The 21766-nt window shown below is 47.4% G+C and overlaps 1 protein-coding gene across 2 annotated transcripts in view; it reads right to left on the minus strand.

Moving 5' to 3' along the window:
• Nucleotides 1-21766, minus strand: part of MYH11 (myosin heavy chain 11) — a 125343-nt gene that overhangs the window by 36860 nt on the left and 66717 nt on the right. For both annotated transcript variants that reach the window (XM_004441840.2, XM_014796326.2), the window contains exons 6-12: nucleotides 21052-21144; nucleotides 18282-18345; nucleotides 14722-14820; nucleotides 11493-11636; nucleotides 5210-5305; nucleotides 2757-2875; nucleotides 641-793 (exon numbers count right to left, since the gene is read on the minus strand). In XM_004441840.2, the coding sequence (XP_004441897.1) occupies nucleotides 641-793; nucleotides 2757-2875; nucleotides 5210-5305; nucleotides 11493-11636; nucleotides 14722-14820; nucleotides 18282-18345; nucleotides 21052-21144 (768 nt within the window). The remainder of the gene's footprint in view (nucleotides 1-640; nucleotides 794-2756; nucleotides 2876-5209; nucleotides 5306-11492; nucleotides 11637-14721; nucleotides 14821-18281; nucleotides 18346-21051; nucleotides 21145-21766) is intronic.

Raw genomic sequence — 21766 nt, forward strand, 5'->3', positions numbered from 1 at the left:
TACCATGTAAGGTATTTTATCACTCCCATTTTGCAGATGTGGACGCTGAGGCTCAGAGAGGGAGTAATTCCACAGTAGGTATGTTTTGGAATATCTGTCAATCTCAAGACCTTCCCTTTCACTGAGAACTTCCCTCCAACCCATGGGGGTGGGATCCATTAGCCATGTTTACGCTACATGAAGTACTGCAAGACCCTGAAAACAGTGCTGGGCTCTGAGGTGACCACGGGATCCAACACAGGTGAGTAAGAGTCAATAAGACTCAATTCCAAGATTTTGGTTGGAACTGTTGGAAAGAGTTGGAACTGGTTGGATCTGCCAGGGTTGCAGCTGTGGCAGCCATCTTGCCACCATGAGGGAATGGAGCCAATGTGGAGGTAGATAGAAAGAGGGAGATGGCAGGAGATCCGGTCCTGCCTGTTGGATCCAGCTGTATCTCTGGCCTTCTCAGTTTCACAAACTGGTACATTCCCTGTTGGATTTCTGTCTCTTACACCCTCAAGAATTTAACCTTAAGTAGACAGCTTCCCACCCTACAGCAGCCATCTGCCTGCCTTTCTCCAAAATAACGATTTCTCCAAGAGGAAGCTTCATCCCAGAGAACCAAGACCGTGGCTGTCGTGATCCCACCAAGCTGTACCTCAAAGATCTCAAATCCAGCGATATCCAGGATCCCCAGGAATGAAGCCCCTTGCCGATGGGTCTTGTCCAAGGCTTTGTTCACACGGGTGAGTATCCAGCGGAAAAGGCGCTCATAAGTGGCCTTGGCCAGAGCCTCTACGGCAAAGTCCGCCTGCAGGGGCAGTGAGGGAACACAGTTATTCCCGGTGGGCTGCGTTTTCACATGAGCCTGGCTAGTGGCTCAGATTTTTATTCTCCCCCTACCTGTAATCCTTAAAAAACAAACAAACAAAGGAAATTACCCCATCTCTACAACCAGGAGAAAAGTAGCAGTAAGGGACAGAGTGGTCAGACCTAAGGAATGACCATGTGGATAAGTAAACACTTCCTGTCAGAGGGACCTGGAACAGAGTGGAGCCTGTTTCATCCCAGGGATCATTTAGAGGTGGCCAGTCCTGCCTCTAGAAAGGGTCATTTCCAAAGATAAGTCTCTGGGGCCGGCCCGGTGGCATAGCAGTTCACGTGCTCCACTTTGGTGGCCCGGGATTTGCCGGTTCACATCCTGGGCACAGACCTACCCACCACTCATCAAGCCATGCTGAGGCAGCGTTCCACAAAGAGCAACGAGAGTGACGTACAACTAGGATACACAACTATGCACTGGGGCTTTGGGGGGAAAAATTCAAAGATAAATCTCTTAGATCAGACCTCGTATCTACAACTAAGAGATCAAGATGAGGTCATGAGTGAGGGACTCTGCTGTTCTTGGTCAGTATTGTATCTTCAAAACCTGACATGGAACTTAGAATATTCTAGTATTGGATAGATGAGGGATAAAGGGATGGATAGATGAATAATAAGATCGATGGAAGGATGGATGAATACATGGATGGATCGATGGACAGATGGATAGATGGATGAATGGATGGATGGGTGTATGGATGAACTGATGAATAGATGGATGGATAGGTGATGGATGGACAGATGGATGAGTGGATGGATGGCGATGAATAGATGGATGGATAGATGGATGAATGGATGGATGGGTGTATGGATGAACTGATGAATGGATGGATGGATAGGTGACGGATGGACAGAGGGGTGGATGGATGCTATGAATAGATGGATGGATAGATGGATGAATGGATGGATGGGTGTATGGATGAACTGATGAATGGATGGATGGATAGGTGACGGATGGACAGAGGGGTGGATGGATGGCTATGAATAGATGGATGGATAGATGGATGAATGGATGGATGGGTGTATGGATGAACTGATGAATAGATGGATGGATAGGTGATGGATGGACAGATGGATGAGTGGATGGATGGCTATGAATAGATGGATGGATAGATGGATGAATGGATGGATGGGTGTATGGATGAATTGATGAATGGATGGATGGATAGGTGATGGATGGACAGATGGATGGGTGGATGGATGCTATGAGTAGATGGATGGATAGATGGAGGAATGGATGGATGGGTGTATGGATGAAGTGATGAATGTATGGATGGATAGGTGATGGATGGACAGATGGATGGGTGGATGGATGCTATGAGTAGATGGATGGATAGATGGATGAATGGATGGATGGGTGTATGGATGAACTGATGAATAGATGGATGGATAGGTGATGGATGGACAGATGGATGAGTGGATGGATGGCTATGAGTAGATGGATGGATAGATGGATGAATGGATGGATGGGTGTATGGATGAATTGATGAATGGATGGATGGATAGGTGATGGATGGACAGATGGATGGGTGGATGGATGCTATGAGTAGATGGATGGATAGATGGATGAATGGATGGATGGGTGTATGGATGAACTGATGAATAGATGGATGGATAGGTGATGGATGGACAGATGGATGGGTGGATGGATGGCTATGAGTAGATGGATGGATAGATGGATGAATGGATGGATGGGTGTATGGATGAATTGATGAATGGATGGATGGATAGGTGATGGATGGACAGATGGATGGGTGGATGGATGGCTATGAATAGATGGATGGATAGATGGATGAATGGATGGCTAGATGGTTGGATGGATGGACAGACGGATGGAAGGCTCTGCAGGAATAAATGGTAAGTGCGGGAATAAAAGGCAAGTGCATCATTACCTGTTCTTTTGTCTGAGCTTTCTGTACCACATCCCGTCCAACTTTGATACGTGGGGTCAGGATGGATCTGGTGAAATCCGTCACATTCATTCCCATGAGGTGGCAAACTTTCTGAGCAGCTGGATGGAGAAAAGAAGCATATTAAGTGTATCCAAAAAGAGAAGGCTTGGGAAGGAAGGCACACCACATGGGATTTTTGTGATCTGTGTATACACTGGTTTTTCTTGGAGAGACGGAGCACGATGGCAGCGAGCACAGAATGAAAGAGTCCCCAAGACCGCTGTCATTAGTGACCTCAGCCCCAATGTTCTGCTAAGAGGCAATGACGGGGGCAGGATGGAGGCACACCCCAACTGGGGGCTTAGGGTCAAGTCCTTGCCCCCTTCCCCCTTCCTGGACATGTGATTTTAGAAAAGCTATTGAACTTCCCAGAGTCTTGCTTTTCTCGGCTTGTAAAAGGGGTTATCTATTTGGTATCATGTTGGGTTGTCAATGGGATTGAATGAGGTAAGGTATGTGAAGCGTCTGACAGATAGTTAACCATTCAATCAACATTTGTCCCACTATTCCAAGATATGTATTGCAGCATTGTTTGTAGTGGCAAAGTATTGGAAACTTAAATGTCCATTAATATGGGAACAAATATATCATGGAATTTCCCTAAGACAGGATACCCAACAGCGGTTAAAGGAATGACCTCTCTTTTTCTCTTTCTAGCCAGAACAGTGGTTATCAGCTGGGGATGATTTTGCCCCCATGGGACATATGGCAATGTCTGGGGACAGTTTTGGTTGTCACACTGGGGGGTGCGACTGTTGAGAACCCTGATCTAGACAATGGTGAGTACAGAGTAAAAGAAACAAGTTGCAGAATGTTGCCTATAGTGTGACATCCCTTCTGCAAATTAAAGACACACTCACAAGGCAACATTAGATATTGTTAGATCCATGTGTGTGAAGTATAAAGAAAAGACTGGAAGGGTGTGTAGAAAGTACCGTGGTGGCTCCCCTGGAGAACAAGGGATGTCAGTGATATGTATACCATTTTGTTTCATTTTAAAGACAAGGTATTAGAAGATATTCACAGATGTCAATCCTGGATGGTGGGCACGTGGGCTCTTGTTATAGTAATGTATGTATTTCTGTATTTAAAAACTTTTTCTAAAAATAATATTAATCCACCATTAGCTGCTTCTTCTACGTGAAGACTAGGGTTGCACAATGGTTTGCACGTGAAAAGTGAGCAACAAATAGAGTGGTTTTAGGATTTTTTTCCCTCCATCTCTTTGAAAAGGTGTTTTTTGGTTTCTCTTTCCTGAAGGTCTCTCCTCAGAGTGAGGATTCCTTTAACCTGCCATATTTGGGGTGTAACCCACAGAAACAATTGACAGGTCTAACGGGGAGTACGCTCCAGGAAGCTTGCAGTATACACAGTATACGCCCTGGGGGGTGTTGAGGCCACAGGTGGACGAGTTGGGAACCTTAGTTATCCTTTCCGCTCAGCCACCAGCAGGTATGGAAAAGCCAAGTGATCTTTTCATAACACAAAACACTGCGTATTTGCAGGTGAGATTTAGGAAAAAAAAATACAAGATGCCCAGTTAAACTTCAATTTCCAATAAACAAACACTTTTTTAGTATAATTATGTCTCAAATGTTGTCTAGGACATACTTATAATAAAAAGTGTTTATTGAGGGCTGGCCTAGTGGCATAGTGGTTAATTCGCACGCTCTGCTTCAGCAGCCCAAGTTCACAGATTTGGATCCCGGGCACGGACCTACAGTGCTCATCAAGCCATGCTGTGGCAGCATCCCACATACAAAACAGAGGAAGATGGGCACAGATGTTAGCTCAGGGACAATCTTCCTCAAGCAAAAAGAGGAAGATTGGCACAGATGTTAGCTCAGGGACAATCTTCCTCAAGCAAAAAGAGGAAGATTGGCACAGATGTTAGCTCAGGGACAATCTTCCTCACCAAAATAAAGTTTGTTGTTTATCTGAAACTCAAGTTTAACTGGGCATCCAGTATTTTATCTGGCAACCCTATTTTCAGGGACATGAGGTCTGTCTCCCCAAAGAAGCCATATGTGCCATATGAAATGGGGCTGTTCCCGTGTTCTTTCCTGCTGTATCCCAGTGCCTGGCATAGAGCAGGTGCTCAGAAAACCTTGTTTAACAAAACAAATGAATGGGGGGTTTTAGAATTGATGCTCCCTAAGGGTCCTGTGTGACTTAAAATTATTAGTTTCTTTCCCTCCACACTCTGATTCAAGAATTTCCCACAGTAGGATCTTTGGCTGTGAAAAGCTTGAAAAAAGAGTGAAGTCAGTGTAATAACCTAGTCTAGCCCCTGTTGATACCCAGATACTCTCATCCAGAAAATAACCAAAGGCTGAATGTGACCCTCCTCTCGTCCCCCAAGTCGTCAGTTACGGCGAAAAGGCGACAGGTACCTGTGTTATCCGGCATGGATGCCTGGTCTGTGTTTCTCTCCTTCTTGAAGACAATATTTCCAAGCTGCAGAACGGACGACACCACCCTCAATATGGCTGAGGTGAGGAGAGAAGAGCAGACAAGACAAGACATCAACACCAAGGTGGTCTGGGGATTTGGAGTCTCCAAGTCACTGGAGACCGAGACTAGGCTACCTCTTGCCCCTAAAGAGATTCAATCCTGAGCTTTGAGGAGGAAGCCAAGCCACCCCAACTCCCTGCTAACGGAGGAGAAAAACTGGCCAGGGGGGAGCAGAATATTTTCAGATGGTTGCGAAAACCCCTGTGCTACAATGGAATACTATGCGGCAGGGTTGGCAAACTGCAGCCCATGGACCAAATTCGGCCCACTGCCTGCCATTGTTAATAAAGTTTTATTGGAACATGGCCACACTCATTCACTTATATATTGTCTATAGCTGTTTGCATGCTATGATGGCAGAGTTGAACAGCTGTGACAGAGACTGTATGGCCCACAAAGGCTAAAATATTTACTATCTGGCCCTTTAGAGAACATGTTTGTCAATTCCTGCTATATAGCAAGGAGAATGAATGATTTACAACTACGAACAACAAAATTGTTGTATCTTGCAAAACACAAATGCGGAACAAAAGACACCAAATGCAAACAAGTGCATACTATATAAGTTCATTTATAGAAAGTTCAAGAAAAGGCAAAACTATGCTGTTAGAAGTCAGGATAATGGTTATCCTTGTTTGGGGGAAGCTACTGGAAGAGGCATGAGGGAGCTCTGGGGGGGCTGGTGGTATTCTCTTACTTAAAATGGGTGCTAGTTGCACAGGTGTGTTCAGTTTATAAAAATTCATCAAACTGTACACTTATGACATATACAATTTTCTAAATGTAAATTATATGTCAATAAAAGATATTTAAAAAAAAAAACCCTATGCTTCCTAACATACACTGGCTGGATGTGCAAGATGCTCATGTTAGGATGAAGAAGGGGGAAATTTTCTCCCACTTGTTATCCAGGTGTCTCCAGATAAAACATTGTGTTCCCAGACCCTTGGACCCCTTCTGACTCCATACTCAGCCCCTGTCATTGTTAAAATGATTTCTGTATCTGAAATCCCCAGAAGAACCATGAGTTACTAGAGAGTGGAGGACTGTCCTATCATCTTTGCATTCCCAAAGCCTAGTCCAGGATCCAGGCTCACCTGGACAAGGAGGGAGATGGATGGAAGATGGATGATGGATGATGGATGGAAGATGGATGATGAATGAATGAATCAATGGATGAATTGATGGATGAATGGATGGTTGGATAAATGGATAGATGGAGGATGGATGGATGAAGGATCAATTAATGCAAATACTTGGCTTTAGATTAACTCAGGTGCAAATCACCTAGGATTTCCAAGAAGAAATCACTGTGTTCTAGGAACAAAGAGTAGAGATCCTAACCTTCTCTGGTTCTTCAGGCTAGACTAGGGATATCAGCCCTTCACAACAGCTGCCCTCACACCTTAGGGACTCTGGCCCAGCTCAGCAGGAGAAAGGCCCAGCTGCTGGCTGATGATCCAACCATCTGCTCCTTCTTACCATTGCAGAAACTCTTCCCCCCAAAATGAATAAAGCTGCTGTTGACAGGACACGGCTAAGGCAGTTTCTTTTAACAATAACATCTATGAAAGGGCCTTTGTACACTTTCAAGGGCTACGCTCACAGTTTTTAAACTCCAGGTCTAAACTAGGGATTGCTGCAGTGCCCGCAGAGCCCGGGGAAGCAGTCTAACTCAGGGCGTCTCAACCTCGGCACCACTGACATTTGGGGCCAGATCATTCTTCGTCGTGGGGCTGTCCTGTGCATCACTGCAGGATGTTCAGCAGCATCCCTGGTCTCTAACCACTAGATGTCAGCAGTGTCCCCCCTCCTGAGCTGTGACAACCAAAAATGTCTCTAGACATGGCCAAAAGTCCCCTGGGGGGGGCCACCTCCCCCCTGGTTGAGAACCACTGGTGTATATGAACAAAGCTGACTGACGGGGACTGTGGGGACCCATGGGGGCCATAACCCCACCGGAAGGGGGACAAGTGCTTCTCCCATCACAGCCATGGGGGAGGCAAACCCAGTGCTGCCTGACTTCTGATTTTTCCAAAGATGATGGAAACCCAGATTTTTATGTGAAATCTACTCATGTTGAAATGTTGGGAGCCAATTAAAAAAAAAAACTCTCGGGCCGGCCCTGTGGCTTGGTGGTTAAGTGCGCGCGCTGCGATGCTGGCGGCCCGGGTTCGGATCCCGGGTGCGCATCGAGGCGCCACTTCTCCGTTCATCCTGAGGCCGAGTCCCACGTGCAGCAACTAGAGGGATGTGCAGCTACGACACACAACTGTCCACTGGGCTTTGGGGGGAAAAAATAAAATAAATAAAATCTTTAAAAAAAAAAAAAAAAAAAAAAAAAAAAAAAACTCTCAAGGCTGCGGAGACCAGTCTCTCCTGTGGGCTCAGGAGCCAGCGGTTTGCACTTCCTGGCATAGATAACATGATCACAAAAGAACGGCCACCACACCCAGGCCACAAGAGACAAACCAGCTGAAAGAGCTGGCGGACAGCAAAGTGGCAAAGCGGAAGGGGCCACACGAATGGTGAGGGTGTCTGGGGCAGTGGCGGACAGCAGGCACTCTGGAGTTAGAAAGCCCCAGCCTCACCTCACTGGGCCTCAGTTTCCCCATCTGCAAAATGGAGATGCTAACAGTAGTACCTGCTTCATGAAGTTTAGGTCAGGAGAGAGGACGCCAGCAAGGGGCTTGGCCCAGGGGGTGCTAAATAGTGGGAGCCATCTGTAGTGGGTTGAATGGGGGTCCCCAAAGATATGTCCATCCGGAACCTGTGAATGTGAACTTATTTGGAAAAAAGATTTTTGCAGATGTAATTAAGTTAAGGATCTCAGCTAAGATCATCTTGGATTAATCTGGGGGGCGCTAAATCCAATGCCAAGTGTCTTGATAACAGACAGAAGAGGAGAGGACACACACAGCGCAAGCCAATGTGATGATGGAGGCAGAGATTGGAGTGATGCGTCTACAAGCCAAGGAATGCCCAGGGTTACCAGCAGCCATAGAATCAAGAGGAGGGGCCTGGGGAGGATTCTCCCTCAGAACCTCCAGAAGGAACTAACCCTGCCGACACCTTGATTTCAGACTTCTGGCCTCTAGCACTGGGAGAGAATAAATTTCCGTTGTTTTAAGCCACCAAGTTTGTGGTAATTTGTTACCGCAGCCATAGGAAACATACGCCACCCTTATTACTGAGGAATAGGAAACAGGGTTTCACCACCTATGGCACGTGAGCTGCCAGGGGTACACAGAATGGATGACTTCACGTGGTATGTGGAACTTTAAAAAAATTTTAATAGGTATTTATTCTAATTTATTAGAAATAGTATAACCAGGGCATACAATTAGTGATTTTACAGAAATCCAGAGTGGATAGGGCTGTAGAAATCCACCTATGCATAAAAATATTCTGCCAACGTTAAGACAGAGGGAACCCGGAAGCAGCGTCAGTCGCCTGAACTCTGAGAGATGGATCTAGTCGGTCCCTGGGAAGGCTGCAGCGCATGGGCGCTGGAGCTAGCTGCTGGGGATTCACATGCTGGCCCCGTTCTTAGCTGCTGTGTGACCTCAAGTCAGGTATTAGCCTCTCTGGGCCTCTGTTCCGCCATCTGAAGGCCCACAGAATCAGCTACGTCATAGGATTATCCTGAGGATTAAATGCATATCACCTGAACAGGGTCAATGCTCAATAAACACTGGTTGCTATTATGTCGTCATTATTATTCCGGTCCTATACTGCCAGTAGCTCTCTGTGTGACCTGGGATGAGTATCTCTCCCTTGCTGAGCTCCTGGAAACAGCAGGGACTGGTCACCCGGAGCCTTATGAAGCTCCAGGGCTTGGGGCCTGACTCCTCACGCCCCTCATTCTCCTTCGGCCTCTTTGTGGAGGGTCGGGAGCAGCTCTGGATATGTAACCAGGGGTGGTACACACACTGTGTCTGGCCCACGTCCCACAGGCGCCGGTCATTTGCACGCCCTCATCTTAACGCCTGCTCTATCTGCCTACCATCTGCTCTATTATTTACTTAACCTTTTTCTTTACACCCACTTACTTCTCTTTCCTTAGATTTACTTTAATAGGAAGCTTTCTCTATCTTAAGTGAAAAATGAGCTGCCCTTGCCATAAGGAGACGGCAACTATAAAAATAAATACAGGGAAAAGAAACAATATTATCAAGTTCTAGCAAGAGGCTGGGGTCTGCTCTCTGTGGTTAAAAGGGAAATTAGCAAGTGCCAGAGAGGGCTGCAGACCTATTAGGTTCCAAACTGATGCCCCTTCTTTGAAAGTCATCAGAACTGAAAGGGAGCAGGGAAGGGAACGCCCTCTCACAGTGGGATTCTCTGTCACTTATCGCCCAGCAACGTGAGTCTACATTTTAGAAGCTACTAGGCTCCTTCTAGCCTCGGTTTCCACACCTCGGTTCTGATATCAATTTTTAAAGGAATTTAAAGAACAAAAACCACCTTCCCACAGACAAAACAGAGCAGAGTGAATCACAAAATGGGGCCTGGGAGTCCACGAGACCCCAGAGTGAGTCCCAGCTCCACCAGCAAATCGCTGTGTCCTTGGGCAAGTTCCTTCACACCTCTGTGCCTCAGTTTCCCCATCTGCAAATTGGGGATAACAATGGCCACCTCGTAGGGTTGCTGTGATATTAAGTAATGCATATAAAACACTTAGCATGTTGCTTTGCACCTGATGTCTCTACTTTAAATATATTAGAAGCATTTCCACATTAGTCAATGTTTCTCTAAGACAATTTAAAAGACCTTGTTGTTTTCTTTCATAAGGTCAAACAATAATTTCATAAATCCTCTATTGATCAACATTTTAGTTTGTTCCAGTTTTTTATTATTTAACTAAACTACGCTGAACATCCCAGTACGTAAAAAAAAAAAAAAGGGAGGATTAAGCAAATGCCAGGCACACAGCAAGTACTTAATCATTAGTTGTATTTTTTTTTTAAGCAAAGATTAGAAGCAAAACTGACTCGTGTCCCAAATAAAATGAATCACTCTCGGAGGGCCTATGTGATTCAGGAAGGGATGCTGTTAGCACTGGATTCTGACGTGGGGCCCTGGCCAAAGTCCACAAACACCGTCCATTTGTCAACTGACCCACAGAACCTTCTTTTTCTGGGTCCCAAGTTATCTCGGGAGGAGTGCCCGCCCCCCCTACGCTGCATTGCGGCAACTTTGTGCTATTCTGGGGCTCCAACGGGGCGTGGGCGTGGGAAGGAAGGGAAATTTTCCACAATCTCGTCTTGGTGTTTCCAAAAGAGATTAACCTTGAACACTGGGGCACGTCTAACCCAGAAAGAGAAGTGTTTCTTGAAGCACAGTGTGGAAAGCAAGAATATCTCTTTGATCTGTCCTGTTCTCAGGACCAAATGCGGTCCTTGGTCATTGGTGGATGATATTGATCAATATTCATCTATCACCAGAACTTTCCAGGAAGAGCCCAAGCCTCAGTTACTCCCCCTCCCCTATCCTCTGCTCATATGTTCTTGATGAGGCCAACTATCTCTCTACCTCCAGCTCCAAGAATGGAATAGAGACCATAACCTAAGCCACCCAGAGCTTTCCACAACCCTAGCTACAATGAGTAGCTCAGGAATACGCACATCAACCTAGGCCAACCAATAAGAGTCGATGAGACTCCATTCAGGGACTCAAGCAGGGAATCAAAAGGCAAAGAAATTCTGCTGGACATAAACCCAAAGGATGTAAAGGCTGGAGCCACAGCAGCCATTCTGCTGCCAAGAAAGTGCAGCCTACCTAAAGACAATGTTGACAGACCAGGTTCTAGAGGCATCCTTTGAGCCCCTAGAACCTGCTGTACCTGAAACCAGTGTCCCTGAACTTTTCAGCTCTAAGAGTGAATCATCTTCCATTTGCTTAAGCCAATTTGGGTCACTTGTAACTGAAAGAGCTCTAACTTATGCAGCCACTTTTCTAAAATACCAATAAACCACTTAAAGTAATATTCATTTTCCTTCTTCTTCTTCTTTTTTTTTTTTTTTTTTTGAGAGGGCGGGAAGTTCAGAGAGCAGAAATCTGTCCTGTCCTGACCAGAGAAGAGTCCCTCACTGACTCCAGTGGAACCAAGAGATGAATCCACATCTCCTTGCCAGCACCCAGATTCCAAGTATGAAGACTTACACAGCTGCTCCTCTTCAGTGAAGCCCATGATTGCCATGGCCTCCACGGTTTCCTGGAACATCTCATCGTCCTGGGCAGCCGGGATGGGCACAAAGCCATTGGAGAGGAATGTGTAGTTGCTGAAGCCCTCCAAAAGCAAGTCGTCTAGAAGGAGAGGAAGATGGGGAAGTGGTCAGGAAGACACACTCTACTTTCAACGGGAGACAGGGACCTGACAAAGGCTCTGGGCCATCCTAATTTCTTTCCCTTTCCCAAGACTTGGATGGTTCAAAACCTTCCTTCTGCATCATTGCACAGATATCCTCACCAGCCATCATCGGCCTCATCCAGTGGTGCAGGTTGTGCACTGCCACAGGGTACCTGGCAGCTGAAATCCAGCTTTGGCTCTGTTTGCTAAGCCGTGACCCCTGACGTGGGGTTGCATTTACCTGGATGAAGGGACACCTTCATCTCAATTGCCCAAAGGCATCCTGCCTTCAGTAACAAAGCTGTTTGAAAATTTAGATCAATCTTTATTCATCCACTTATTAAATTTTGTAAAATAAAATCATACATGCACATGAATTTGGAAAATCCACTCCTACCAAAAGGCTTATAATAAAAACACATTCCCTGTCCTACCTCTTCCTCACCCTACAATCAACTGCTTTATCTCTTTCAGCTGTTTCTTCTGGTAGTTACCACAATCTCTCTATATAATAGGCTCACTATAGATAATATTGTATTTATATATCATATATAATAGGCTATTTCTGGATATGTCGAAATTAGATATTATCTGTTGACTTCTTCCTATGGTGGATGAACATCTACCTCTAACACCATCCTCCCTCTCCTTCAGCTATTTCTAGTTGAATCAACAGATAAAGTTTACATCAGAGGCTGGCAAATCTGGTCTGCTGGTTGTTTTTTTAAATAAAGTTTTTTTTTTTTTTTTTTTTTTTAAGATTTTATTTATTCATTTTTTCCCCCCCAAAGCCCCAGCAGATAGTTGTATGTCATAGGTTCACATCCTTCTAGTTGCTGTACGTGGGACTCGGCCTCGCGCTGGACGGAGAAGTGGTGCCTTGGGGCGCGCCCGGGATCCGAACCCAGGCCGCCAGCATCAGAGCGCGCGCACTTAACCGCTAAGCCACAGAGCCGGCCCTAAATAAAGTTTTATTGAAACACAGCCACTCCCATTCCCTTGTCTGTTTTCTCTGGCTGCTCTCACGCGACAATGGCAGCCAGAGTTGAGCAGTGGCAACAGAAACCATATGGTCCCCAAAGCCCAAAATAGTTACTATCTTGACCCTTTAGCAAAAACATTTGCCAACTCCTTGTTTATATTATTACATTTATTAAATATTATCCTCTGTATTCTGTGGTTACATTCCTTTGTTATTCAGCTCCCCACCCCCATCTCCCCCAAATTTATAATTGCTACTCTTTTTCTTGCACTATTGGCTTTTATGACACCCTCTTCCAGATCAGTCTTTAATTAGACTGGATGTGATTATACTTTTGGAAGGAAGTCAGCGAGAGATTTTTCTTTTTAAACGAAGGTCTTTTATGGGTCAAGTCACTTGGACGCTAACCTCAATTTGAGGTTAAATTGACCTAGCTCACCAGTTATCTCAAGCCTTTGGATTAAGTGAAACGCCTGATTAAAGTCACAGGATTTGGGTCTTTGCCAAGACTTCATTATCCAGAACACGGATGAATTTACAAATATCCGAATTTTTCTCTAAAAGCCTAACCTCTTCCAAGATCTATCATCAAGAATACAAATGGTCCCTGGGAATTTTAGTTGTCAGCCTTTCCCTTGCCCAATTTCTGGAAGATTAGAGACAGCACAAAACTTGAACCCAAGTTACCAAACAACCCAAGTGTTGACTTTGGTGCCAAGTGGAAGGACAAGGGATATAAGCATTTCTCCCTGGGCCACCCCGTGGTGTCCCACACCGTAACTGCTAATTTACCTATTGGCCAGCGTACACCATCCATTCAGCATCCCCTCTTTTACCCCAAATTCCTCCACCTCATAGCCTATATGCTCCAGACGCCCAAGCATCAAGGAGATTGAATAATGCATGATGCCTCCCCCTAGTGGCGCAGCCCTGCCATACACCTCATCACAGCAAAGGTACCAGCCCGCACATCCTTTGGTAATTTTCTTAAGCAAAATAACTAACTGTTGGCCACAAGACTGATAGGAAGCAAGGTTTGTATTGTTCTCATAAAATCTTAGACTTAAACATTACTAGAATGTAGACCACACTATGTACCTATATTCACTGGTATATTCCTTTTATCAGCTATGTGATTTTGTATGTCCTTTTCAGAGTTAGTAAATGACTGTATGTCCAGAAAGTATAATTTCCTACCGGAATCTGGTATGCAGTATATTGTATTTATGTGGTAAAATATTCTCCCTACTGGTGATGGATGTTAACTAGACTTATTGTGCTGATCCTTTCGCAATATATATAAACATCAAATCATTACGTTATACACCTAAAACTAATATAATGTTGTTATATGTCAATTACACCTCAATAAAAAAAATATATTTTTTCCCTACAACAGAGGTGAGCAAGCTACAGCACACTGCCTATTTTTATAAATAAAATTTTATTGTAACACAGCAATGCCCATTGATTTACGTATTGCCTCTGGCTGCTTCTGCGTCACAGTGGCAGAGCTAGGAGGTGACAGAAACCGTGTGGCCAGCAAAAAGCCTAAAAGATTTACTATCTAGTCCTTTACAGAAAGTTTGTTGACCCCTGCCCTGCAAAGGCCACTTCAAAGTTGCTTTCAAAACACGTATAATGAAACACGCTTAGTTCTACTTCCCCTCCAAATTCCTTATAAAATTGCATCTTATAGACTTGAAAGTCTTATAAACCGGCAAATACAGCAATTTTCTCCCTTCCTGGAAGGCACAGGTTGTGTCTCATTGGCTGAGACATCTTCCAGTCTAATTGGACTTGATTAATTAATTATCTAAGATCTCACTGGACTCGATGTCTACTATGTCTCAAAGCAGGTGTCAGTGAATGAAAACGACTGTAACAAAAGCCACACTCCCTCACTGGAAGGAGATCCAGAATTACCCATCTGCCGCCAAAAGATATAGTTCTTTGCCCAGCAGGATCTCAGACTCTGTTTTAATAGCCAATCGATTAACCCTGGATCATGACGAAAGGGGAGGCTGAGACTCCCAACACTCGTCCTTCCTGTCACTTACTTTTCATCTTCTCCTTGGCTCCAGCAATCAGGTAGTAGAAGATGTGGAACGTTCTCTCGTCTCTGGCTTGGCGAATCGCCCGTGACTTTTCTAGCAGATCTGGTTTGGGAGGAGTTAAGAATTCCAGGGAAACCATGAGTGTTCCCCTTGCAGGAACCTAACCTTCTCCCCAGGCCCTGGTGAAGCGGCTGCTGGAGAGGAAATCTCCAGGCCCCGGGAGAGGTTCCCTGGAGAGTTCTGGGAGCCTTAGAGCCGGGCAGAGGAAGCCCTCCACGCCCGATTCACACGGTCGACCTTCCAGTTCCGGCTCACGGATACAAACCGAGACCACTGGGTGCTGCTGGCAGCCCAGGCCCAGAGAGGAGTGAGGGGAACAGAGGGAAAAGGAAAAGCATAAAAAGACAGGAATCCAAAGACCCCGGGATGAAAGACATGGTGGGGGACGGCAAGGTAATGAGATATTTCCCCCAAACCACCCCCAACTCCTCTTCCGCAGAATGAGCTGTCTTCAGACATTACAGGGTAAAAATAATCACACCCTCGATGATTTAGTAATCCCTGTGCTAAGGGTCTGATGTGCATTGTCTCATTTAAGCCTCACAAACTATCCTGAAAAGTAAGTGTGAATGTTATTTGCATTTTCAATATAGGGAAACTGAGGCTCGGGGAGGGAAGTCATTTCCCAAATGCACACAGCTAGGAAGTGGCAAAGCCAGGTGTCTGTGGCGGCCAAAACACCCGGGCCAAGGGGCTGGGCTTCACAGAGCTGGGTGCCAGCTTTGGACGGAAAGCAGCTGTTCTCAGCCTCTCCCGTGGTGCGCGGGCATTACCTGGAGGGACCATTAAAACCCACCTTGCTGGCCGCTCCCCCAGAGTTCCGGCTCAGCAGGCCTGGGGGGGGCCTGAGATCTGCATTTCTACCAGACTCCTCTCTGATGCAGATGCTGCTGGCCTGGGGACCACACTTTGCATGCCACTGAGCTAAAGGGAGGAAGCAGAGGCCGGAGGGATGGGGGCTCTGCCTGGAACTTGCCGTCAACACAGGAAATGAAGAGCCGAGAAATGCGTGCAGGGGCCAGAGAACAAGCTTTGGGACAGGAATCCTCCGTGGGTGGGCTGGCCATGCAGCCCCGGGACAGCGGGGGTCTCAGCCCGCAGAGCTAGGCATCTGCTCTCAGAAAGTCTGGGCTAGTTGGTGGCCTGGGGCCTGCTTCTCACAAAGCAAACAGGAAGCTGCTGCTGTAAGTTTCAAGTCTCAGAACTCCCCCCGCCCAGCAGAGCCCAACTCTTGCTCATTAGCATCCCGGTGGGGGCTCAGGGCATGGCTGGGGTCCCCTGAAGGGGCACCGTCCCCCCTCCCAGAGCTGGGCCGGGATTCAATGAGATACTGTGTGCCAAGGGCCCCGGGGGTGGTGCCGAGCACACAGCAACCCCCGAATAAAGTGAATGATGATAAAAATAGCAACAGTTCCACAATCTCTTTTCCCAACCCTTGGGCCAGAGGAGTTTCAGAATTTCCCAGATTTTGGACAGCCCATTGTGGATATATCGTAAATATCATAACACCCTCAATGGCTCCGAGGCAGCCCCTTGATATTCCTGCAGCAAAACACATCGACATTCTCCCGAGGGGGATAAAGAGTCTATAAATAGCCTTGCATGGGCTCAGGTCAGGTTTTGCTACCGAGTTTCCGTTTTCAGAAGTTTCTGGATTTTAGAATTTGTGGACCTGTTTTATAAGAGGCCTTGAAGGGAGACACCAGTCTACACGACCTGACATGATAGAGCAGGGGAGACACAATCTAATCCAGCGGATTCGGGGGCACAGAGAAGAAACGATCGTCCTCTGTCCTTCAGAGGTGCGGGTTTGGCTGATGTGGGTAACGTCAAACAGAGCCTGGTTCTTCCGTGTGGGTTTAAGGGGCTACAATTTGCTGTGGGTGCTTCTCTAAATGAAAACAGATTTTTGACACCAGTAGATGAATGTCGATTTTCTAGGGAAAAAAATTGGGGTGGATTAAAATAGAAAATGACGAAGGTTAACAGTAACATAATAGCCACCACATATTAGCTGCTCCCTTTGGGCCAAGGGCTGTGCACGCCATTTCATTTAACCACAGTTTAAATTAAACAAATAGGTGCTGTTAGCATCCCCAGTTTACAGGTGGCAAACTGAGGCTCAGAGAGGTAAGTGACTTGCCCAAAGCCCCACAGCTAAAAGGGCAGAGCTGAGAACTAGACCCAGACCTGTGCCACGCCAAAGTCCACCCTCTTATCCTGGGCTCCAAAATGCAACCAGACACTCCCCCGGCTCCCACCGCTGGCCAGGAAATGCTCCCCAAGCAGCTATAAAAATACAATGCCCTTGGGGCCGGCCCCGTGGCTTAGCGGTTAAGTGTGCGCTGGCGGCCCGGGTTCGGATCCCGGGCGCGCACTGACGCACGGCTTCTCCGGCCATGCTGAGGCCGCGTCCCACATACAGCAACTAGAAGGATGTGCAGCTATGACATACAACTATCTACTGGGCAAAAGATAGTTGGGGGAAAAAATAAATAAAATTATTTAAAAAAAAAAATACAATGCCCTTGAGCCTGAGAGGCACCTGTAATGCCTCTAAGTTGATAAATCACTGGTCCCTGACTTGGTCCCCGAGTCCAGAAATTTCTAACTCGGCTCCACTTCACCATCCAGACTCTCAAGAGAGATGCCCTACTTCTCTGCAGCACAGCTGTTCCTCCGGGAAAGTTCTGTTTCCACCGATTTCCTATGTGTGGGCTGGAACTGGTCACAGACCAGCTCCCTAAGAAGGACAAGGGGTCCTGGGTTTGGCCTGGGACCCTGGCCCGATAAGGATGAAGCGAAGATCCCAGGATGGCCGACACCCACCAGCCTTTACTCTGTCCCTGACATGGTTCTAAGAGCTTGATGTGAATTAATTCAGTTCATTCTTTTTTTTTTTTTTTTTTAAAGATTTTTTTATTTATTTTTTTTTATTTTTTTTTTTATTTTTCCCCCAAAGCCCCAGTAGATAGTTGTCTGTCATAGCTGCACATCCTTCCAGTTGCTGTATGTGGGACACGGCCTTAGCATGGCCGGAGAAGCGGTGCGTCGGGTGCGTGCCCGGGATCCGAACCCGGGCCGCCAGCAGTGGAGCGCACGCACTTAACCGCTAAGCCACGGGGCCGGCCCTAATTCAGTTCATTCTCACAACACCTCTATGAAGCAGGGACTACTCTCATCCCCATGTCACTGATGAGGCACAGAGCGGTTGAGTAACTAGCCCAAGGTCACTCAGCTAGGGAGAGGTCAACCCAGAATCAAATCCACAGGCTGTTTGGGGTTCAAACCCCGCGTCCACATTGTGTGACCACCGCACTACAATGCCGGCTCTTAAGGGAAAACAACCCCGGGAAAGATTTGTTCTGGAAGGAACCCAAGAGCCTGAGGAGAGAGGGGTGGCTCTCGCGCCCTTCTTGGGCCACCTCAGGCTCTGGGCAGGAGGTTGGTTGCAGGCACGGGGAAGGGGGGGTGCCATGTGGCCCAGACTCAGCAAAGGATACACGTCTCGATGTTGGCTCCCACGATGTACCCCGTGACGTCGAAGTTGATGCGGATGAATTTGCCCTGCCAACAGGAAAACACAGGTCACGGACGGCTCCCCAGCCTCAGCCCCCGACCCCGCACTGCAGGCAAGTGGGGAGAGGCGTCAGAGAGCATTCAGGCAGGAAAAAAAACACAAAGAGAGGTTCTTGCAAACGCTCAGAGTCTCACAGGTCAGCACCTTAGAAGGATGCACCATCTGCTGAGCCGGGATGATCCATGGCCTTCCAGGGACACAGGAACTTATAAAACACTTGCACAAATCAATTTCACGTGGCCCTCACAATGACCCTCAGTCCACCATAGCTATCCCCATTTTAAAGGTGGGGAAACTGAGGCTGAGAGAGCTCGTGTGACCTGCCCAATGTGACAGTGCTCCTAAGAGGCAGAGCCATCAGTGGAAGGCAGGTTGCCACACCCAGTGGCTGGAGGGCCCTCTCCCTGCCCCCTGCCCAGAAATATCTGGGCCTCCGCAGTCAGTCAGGCCCAAGTTCACCCAGCTGCGAATTAGACATCCTCTTTGGGACAGGCGAGCAGCAACAGTGACCCCCGGGAGCCACGCTATCCAAGGGCCCTGCAGAGGAGGTTCTGCGGGCAGGTGGGGGCCATGCCCCGGCCCTGGGGCTCCTCGTCCCTCCACCTGGAGAGGATACCCAGTCCACCCGCCCTCTGCCTCTGCTGACCCACAAAACCAAGGACGGCCAGACCCCGCATCTAGAGCGCGGGCCCTTCTCCAACTTTCTCCATAGCTGACTGAGGATCTTATCCTTTCCCCCCATCATGACGGGAGGCGTTCCCCTGTCATGGCTTGCTCAGGCCTTGACAAAACCCTCATACTTTCTCCATCAGGAACTAAGACAGTAGGAGGATTTGGGACAACCGAAGTCATTGCAACTGCAACAGAGAACCTGCCGGTCCTGGCGCCATCCCTCTCTCTCCTGCCCGAGAAGGCATGGCACCAGTGAGCGGGGGACATTTTGAGGGCTTAACTTTGAATTGGCTCTCATTTAGGACATGCTAGAAACTTTGCCCTGGACTGCAACCCACAAATGCAGTGCTTCTCGGTGGAGGCAGCACACCCACCACCGGGATTTTGGAAATCTGGGGAAGGACTGTCTGGGCTGTCCCATGATGGGGGCGCTGCTGCTCTTAGAGTACAGGGGCGAAGGAGGCGGGGTCCTGCAGTGACCCGGAGAGTCCCAGGCACCAAGCATTAGCCACATCCCCCGTGACTTTCAAACGTCCCACCTGACATCCACAGAGGTGAAAAACCTGTTTGCAATTAGCTGAGCCTAGAACCTACCGCTTTTTTTTAGATAAAAACAGACCAAAAATTTTAAATCTTGCTCTAATGTAAGAATGTCACATCCGTGTAACTCAAGAGCAAATTGTTTTTTGGTTGAGAGCTGTCCTAAGAGTATGTCATCATTTTGGAAAATCCCATCCCAGGGCACCAGCCCCCAGACAAACCCCCTTGTATCTGTCTGCATATTTGGCTGTCACGGTCACAGTGATTCTGGATATAAATGTGTCTGACTATTTCACTGTGTCTTCTTATGGGGTCTGGCCTGAGCACTGATATGCTGAAAGGCACATTTGAATTATGAATTATTTTATTTCTCCTTCATATAACATTAGGGCGTGATGCTGATTTGTTTTAATCTGACGTGTGAAGGAGGTGATGTTATCTATGACTCTAATTTCAGGAAAGGCAAGGAGGGGACATGGCATAATTATTTGTTATAAAAAGTGGGTCTTGGGGTTGACAGGGCTGGGGACCACCGCATGAACACAGAGGACACAGGGATGCTCGCAGAGCAGCTCGAGATGGGCAGAGCAGAGGTTTCCACAGGGTCCCATCCCGGGGAGCGACAGTTCAGAGGGGCACCCACAAATCAGCAAATGCAGTCTGTCCTCAGAATTTCCTCCTTAAAATATCTTTCTGACTCTCCTACAGAGGCCGCCACTGCTTTGGCACAACAGAATGATTTTTGTCTAAGTGTCATCAACTACCCACTTTCTGGGTTCTCCTGCCCCCATTAGGCTCAAGTGAGAAAGGGGAGGCCCTCGGAGCCTGGGGAAGCACGTGCTGGAAGGAGGCACCTCCTGCCTCGTTGACTGTCGGCTCCTCAACTAGACCACAAGCTTCACAAAGGCTGGAACCACATCTGAATTGTTCACCGTGATCCTGTGAGCCTAGTTCAGTGTCTGGTATACAGTAGGCACTTAATAAAAATTAACTGAGCAAATGAAAAAAAAAAAACAAAGAGAATGGTGTCTGTAAAAATGCCTACAGGAATGACTGCATACAGTAGGCGCTTAATAAATATTTGCTGAAAGATGTGTGCTGGTACACAGTCGGTGCTCCATTTGTGTTTTGCTGAATGAATGAATGAGCACTGGCGATAAGTGTCTAGCACCTACTACTCAGTAAATATTTATTGAATGAATTCTGAACACCACATGCCTAACAGGGCGCCTGGTACACAGCAGACGCTCAATGAATGTTGAATGAACAGCGGATGAATGAACGAGGGAAGGAGCCGCAGCAGCCCTTGCAGGGCTGTAAGGTCAGGACAGGGCTGCAGATGGAGAGCAAATGCGGCTGTGATACGCCTCCATCCCCTCCGCCTCAGAGCCCCTGCGCGCACACTCTCTGCATTCTTAGGCAGGAGACGACACCGGGGCCCCGCGCCTTTCCCGGAAAGCCCGTGTGGCTCTGCTACTTACGAATCGTGAGGAGTTGTCATTCTTCACCGTTTTGGCGTTGCCGAAAGCCTCCAGGATGGGGTTCGCCTGCAGAAGCTGCTTTTCCAGCTCCCCCTAAAATTCATGCACATCTAGTTATTGGAGAAAGCAACCCGGGGACCGACAGCTCCGCCCGAGACGGGTGTCGTCTCCAAACTGCCCTTAACACACAGGTCCTCTCCTATCCTACCTCCTACCCGCTCTGAGACCCCGGTGCCAGCGTCCAGATTTACTCGAGGATTTCAGAGGAGAAGCAGCTGGCTGGGCTCTCTTATAGCTAGGACATCTGGTCCCTGGGAAGCCCACTTTTTCCTAGAGAGGGCCTGCTCATCTGCGCAACATCATTGCCACTCAGAACTGCTCCACTGCACAACACCATTTACACCACAGCGAATGATGCTCCATGGGGTTGTGCGGTGCACAACCTGCCCTGCTGTCCATGGCGGTCCTGCTGCTGCCCCTGTTTAACAAGCAGCCTCCTTCAAGCTAAACCACTACAAGCCTTCTCCTGATGGTTTTAGTACGACTTTGTAAAAGTTGCAGTTTTTCCTTTCTTGGGATTAGTTTTCTGAAGTTTCCCATGGAAGACAAGTCAGGAAGGTGCAAACCCACCGGGAATACTTTTCACCGACTGCAGAACAAAGCTTCAAAGCAGGTTGCCTGAGCTCCATTCATCAGGTTAAATGCAGCTGAGACT

This window comes from Ceratotherium simum, chromosome 26 (genome assembly GCF_057802395.1).
Source record: "Ceratotherium simum simum isolate JZ-2026a chromosome 26, ASM5780239v1, whole genome shotgun sequence".
In the NCBI taxonomy this organism is placed as follows: Eukaryota; Metazoa; Chordata; class Mammalia; order Perissodactyla; family Rhinocerotidae; genus Ceratotherium; species Ceratotherium simum.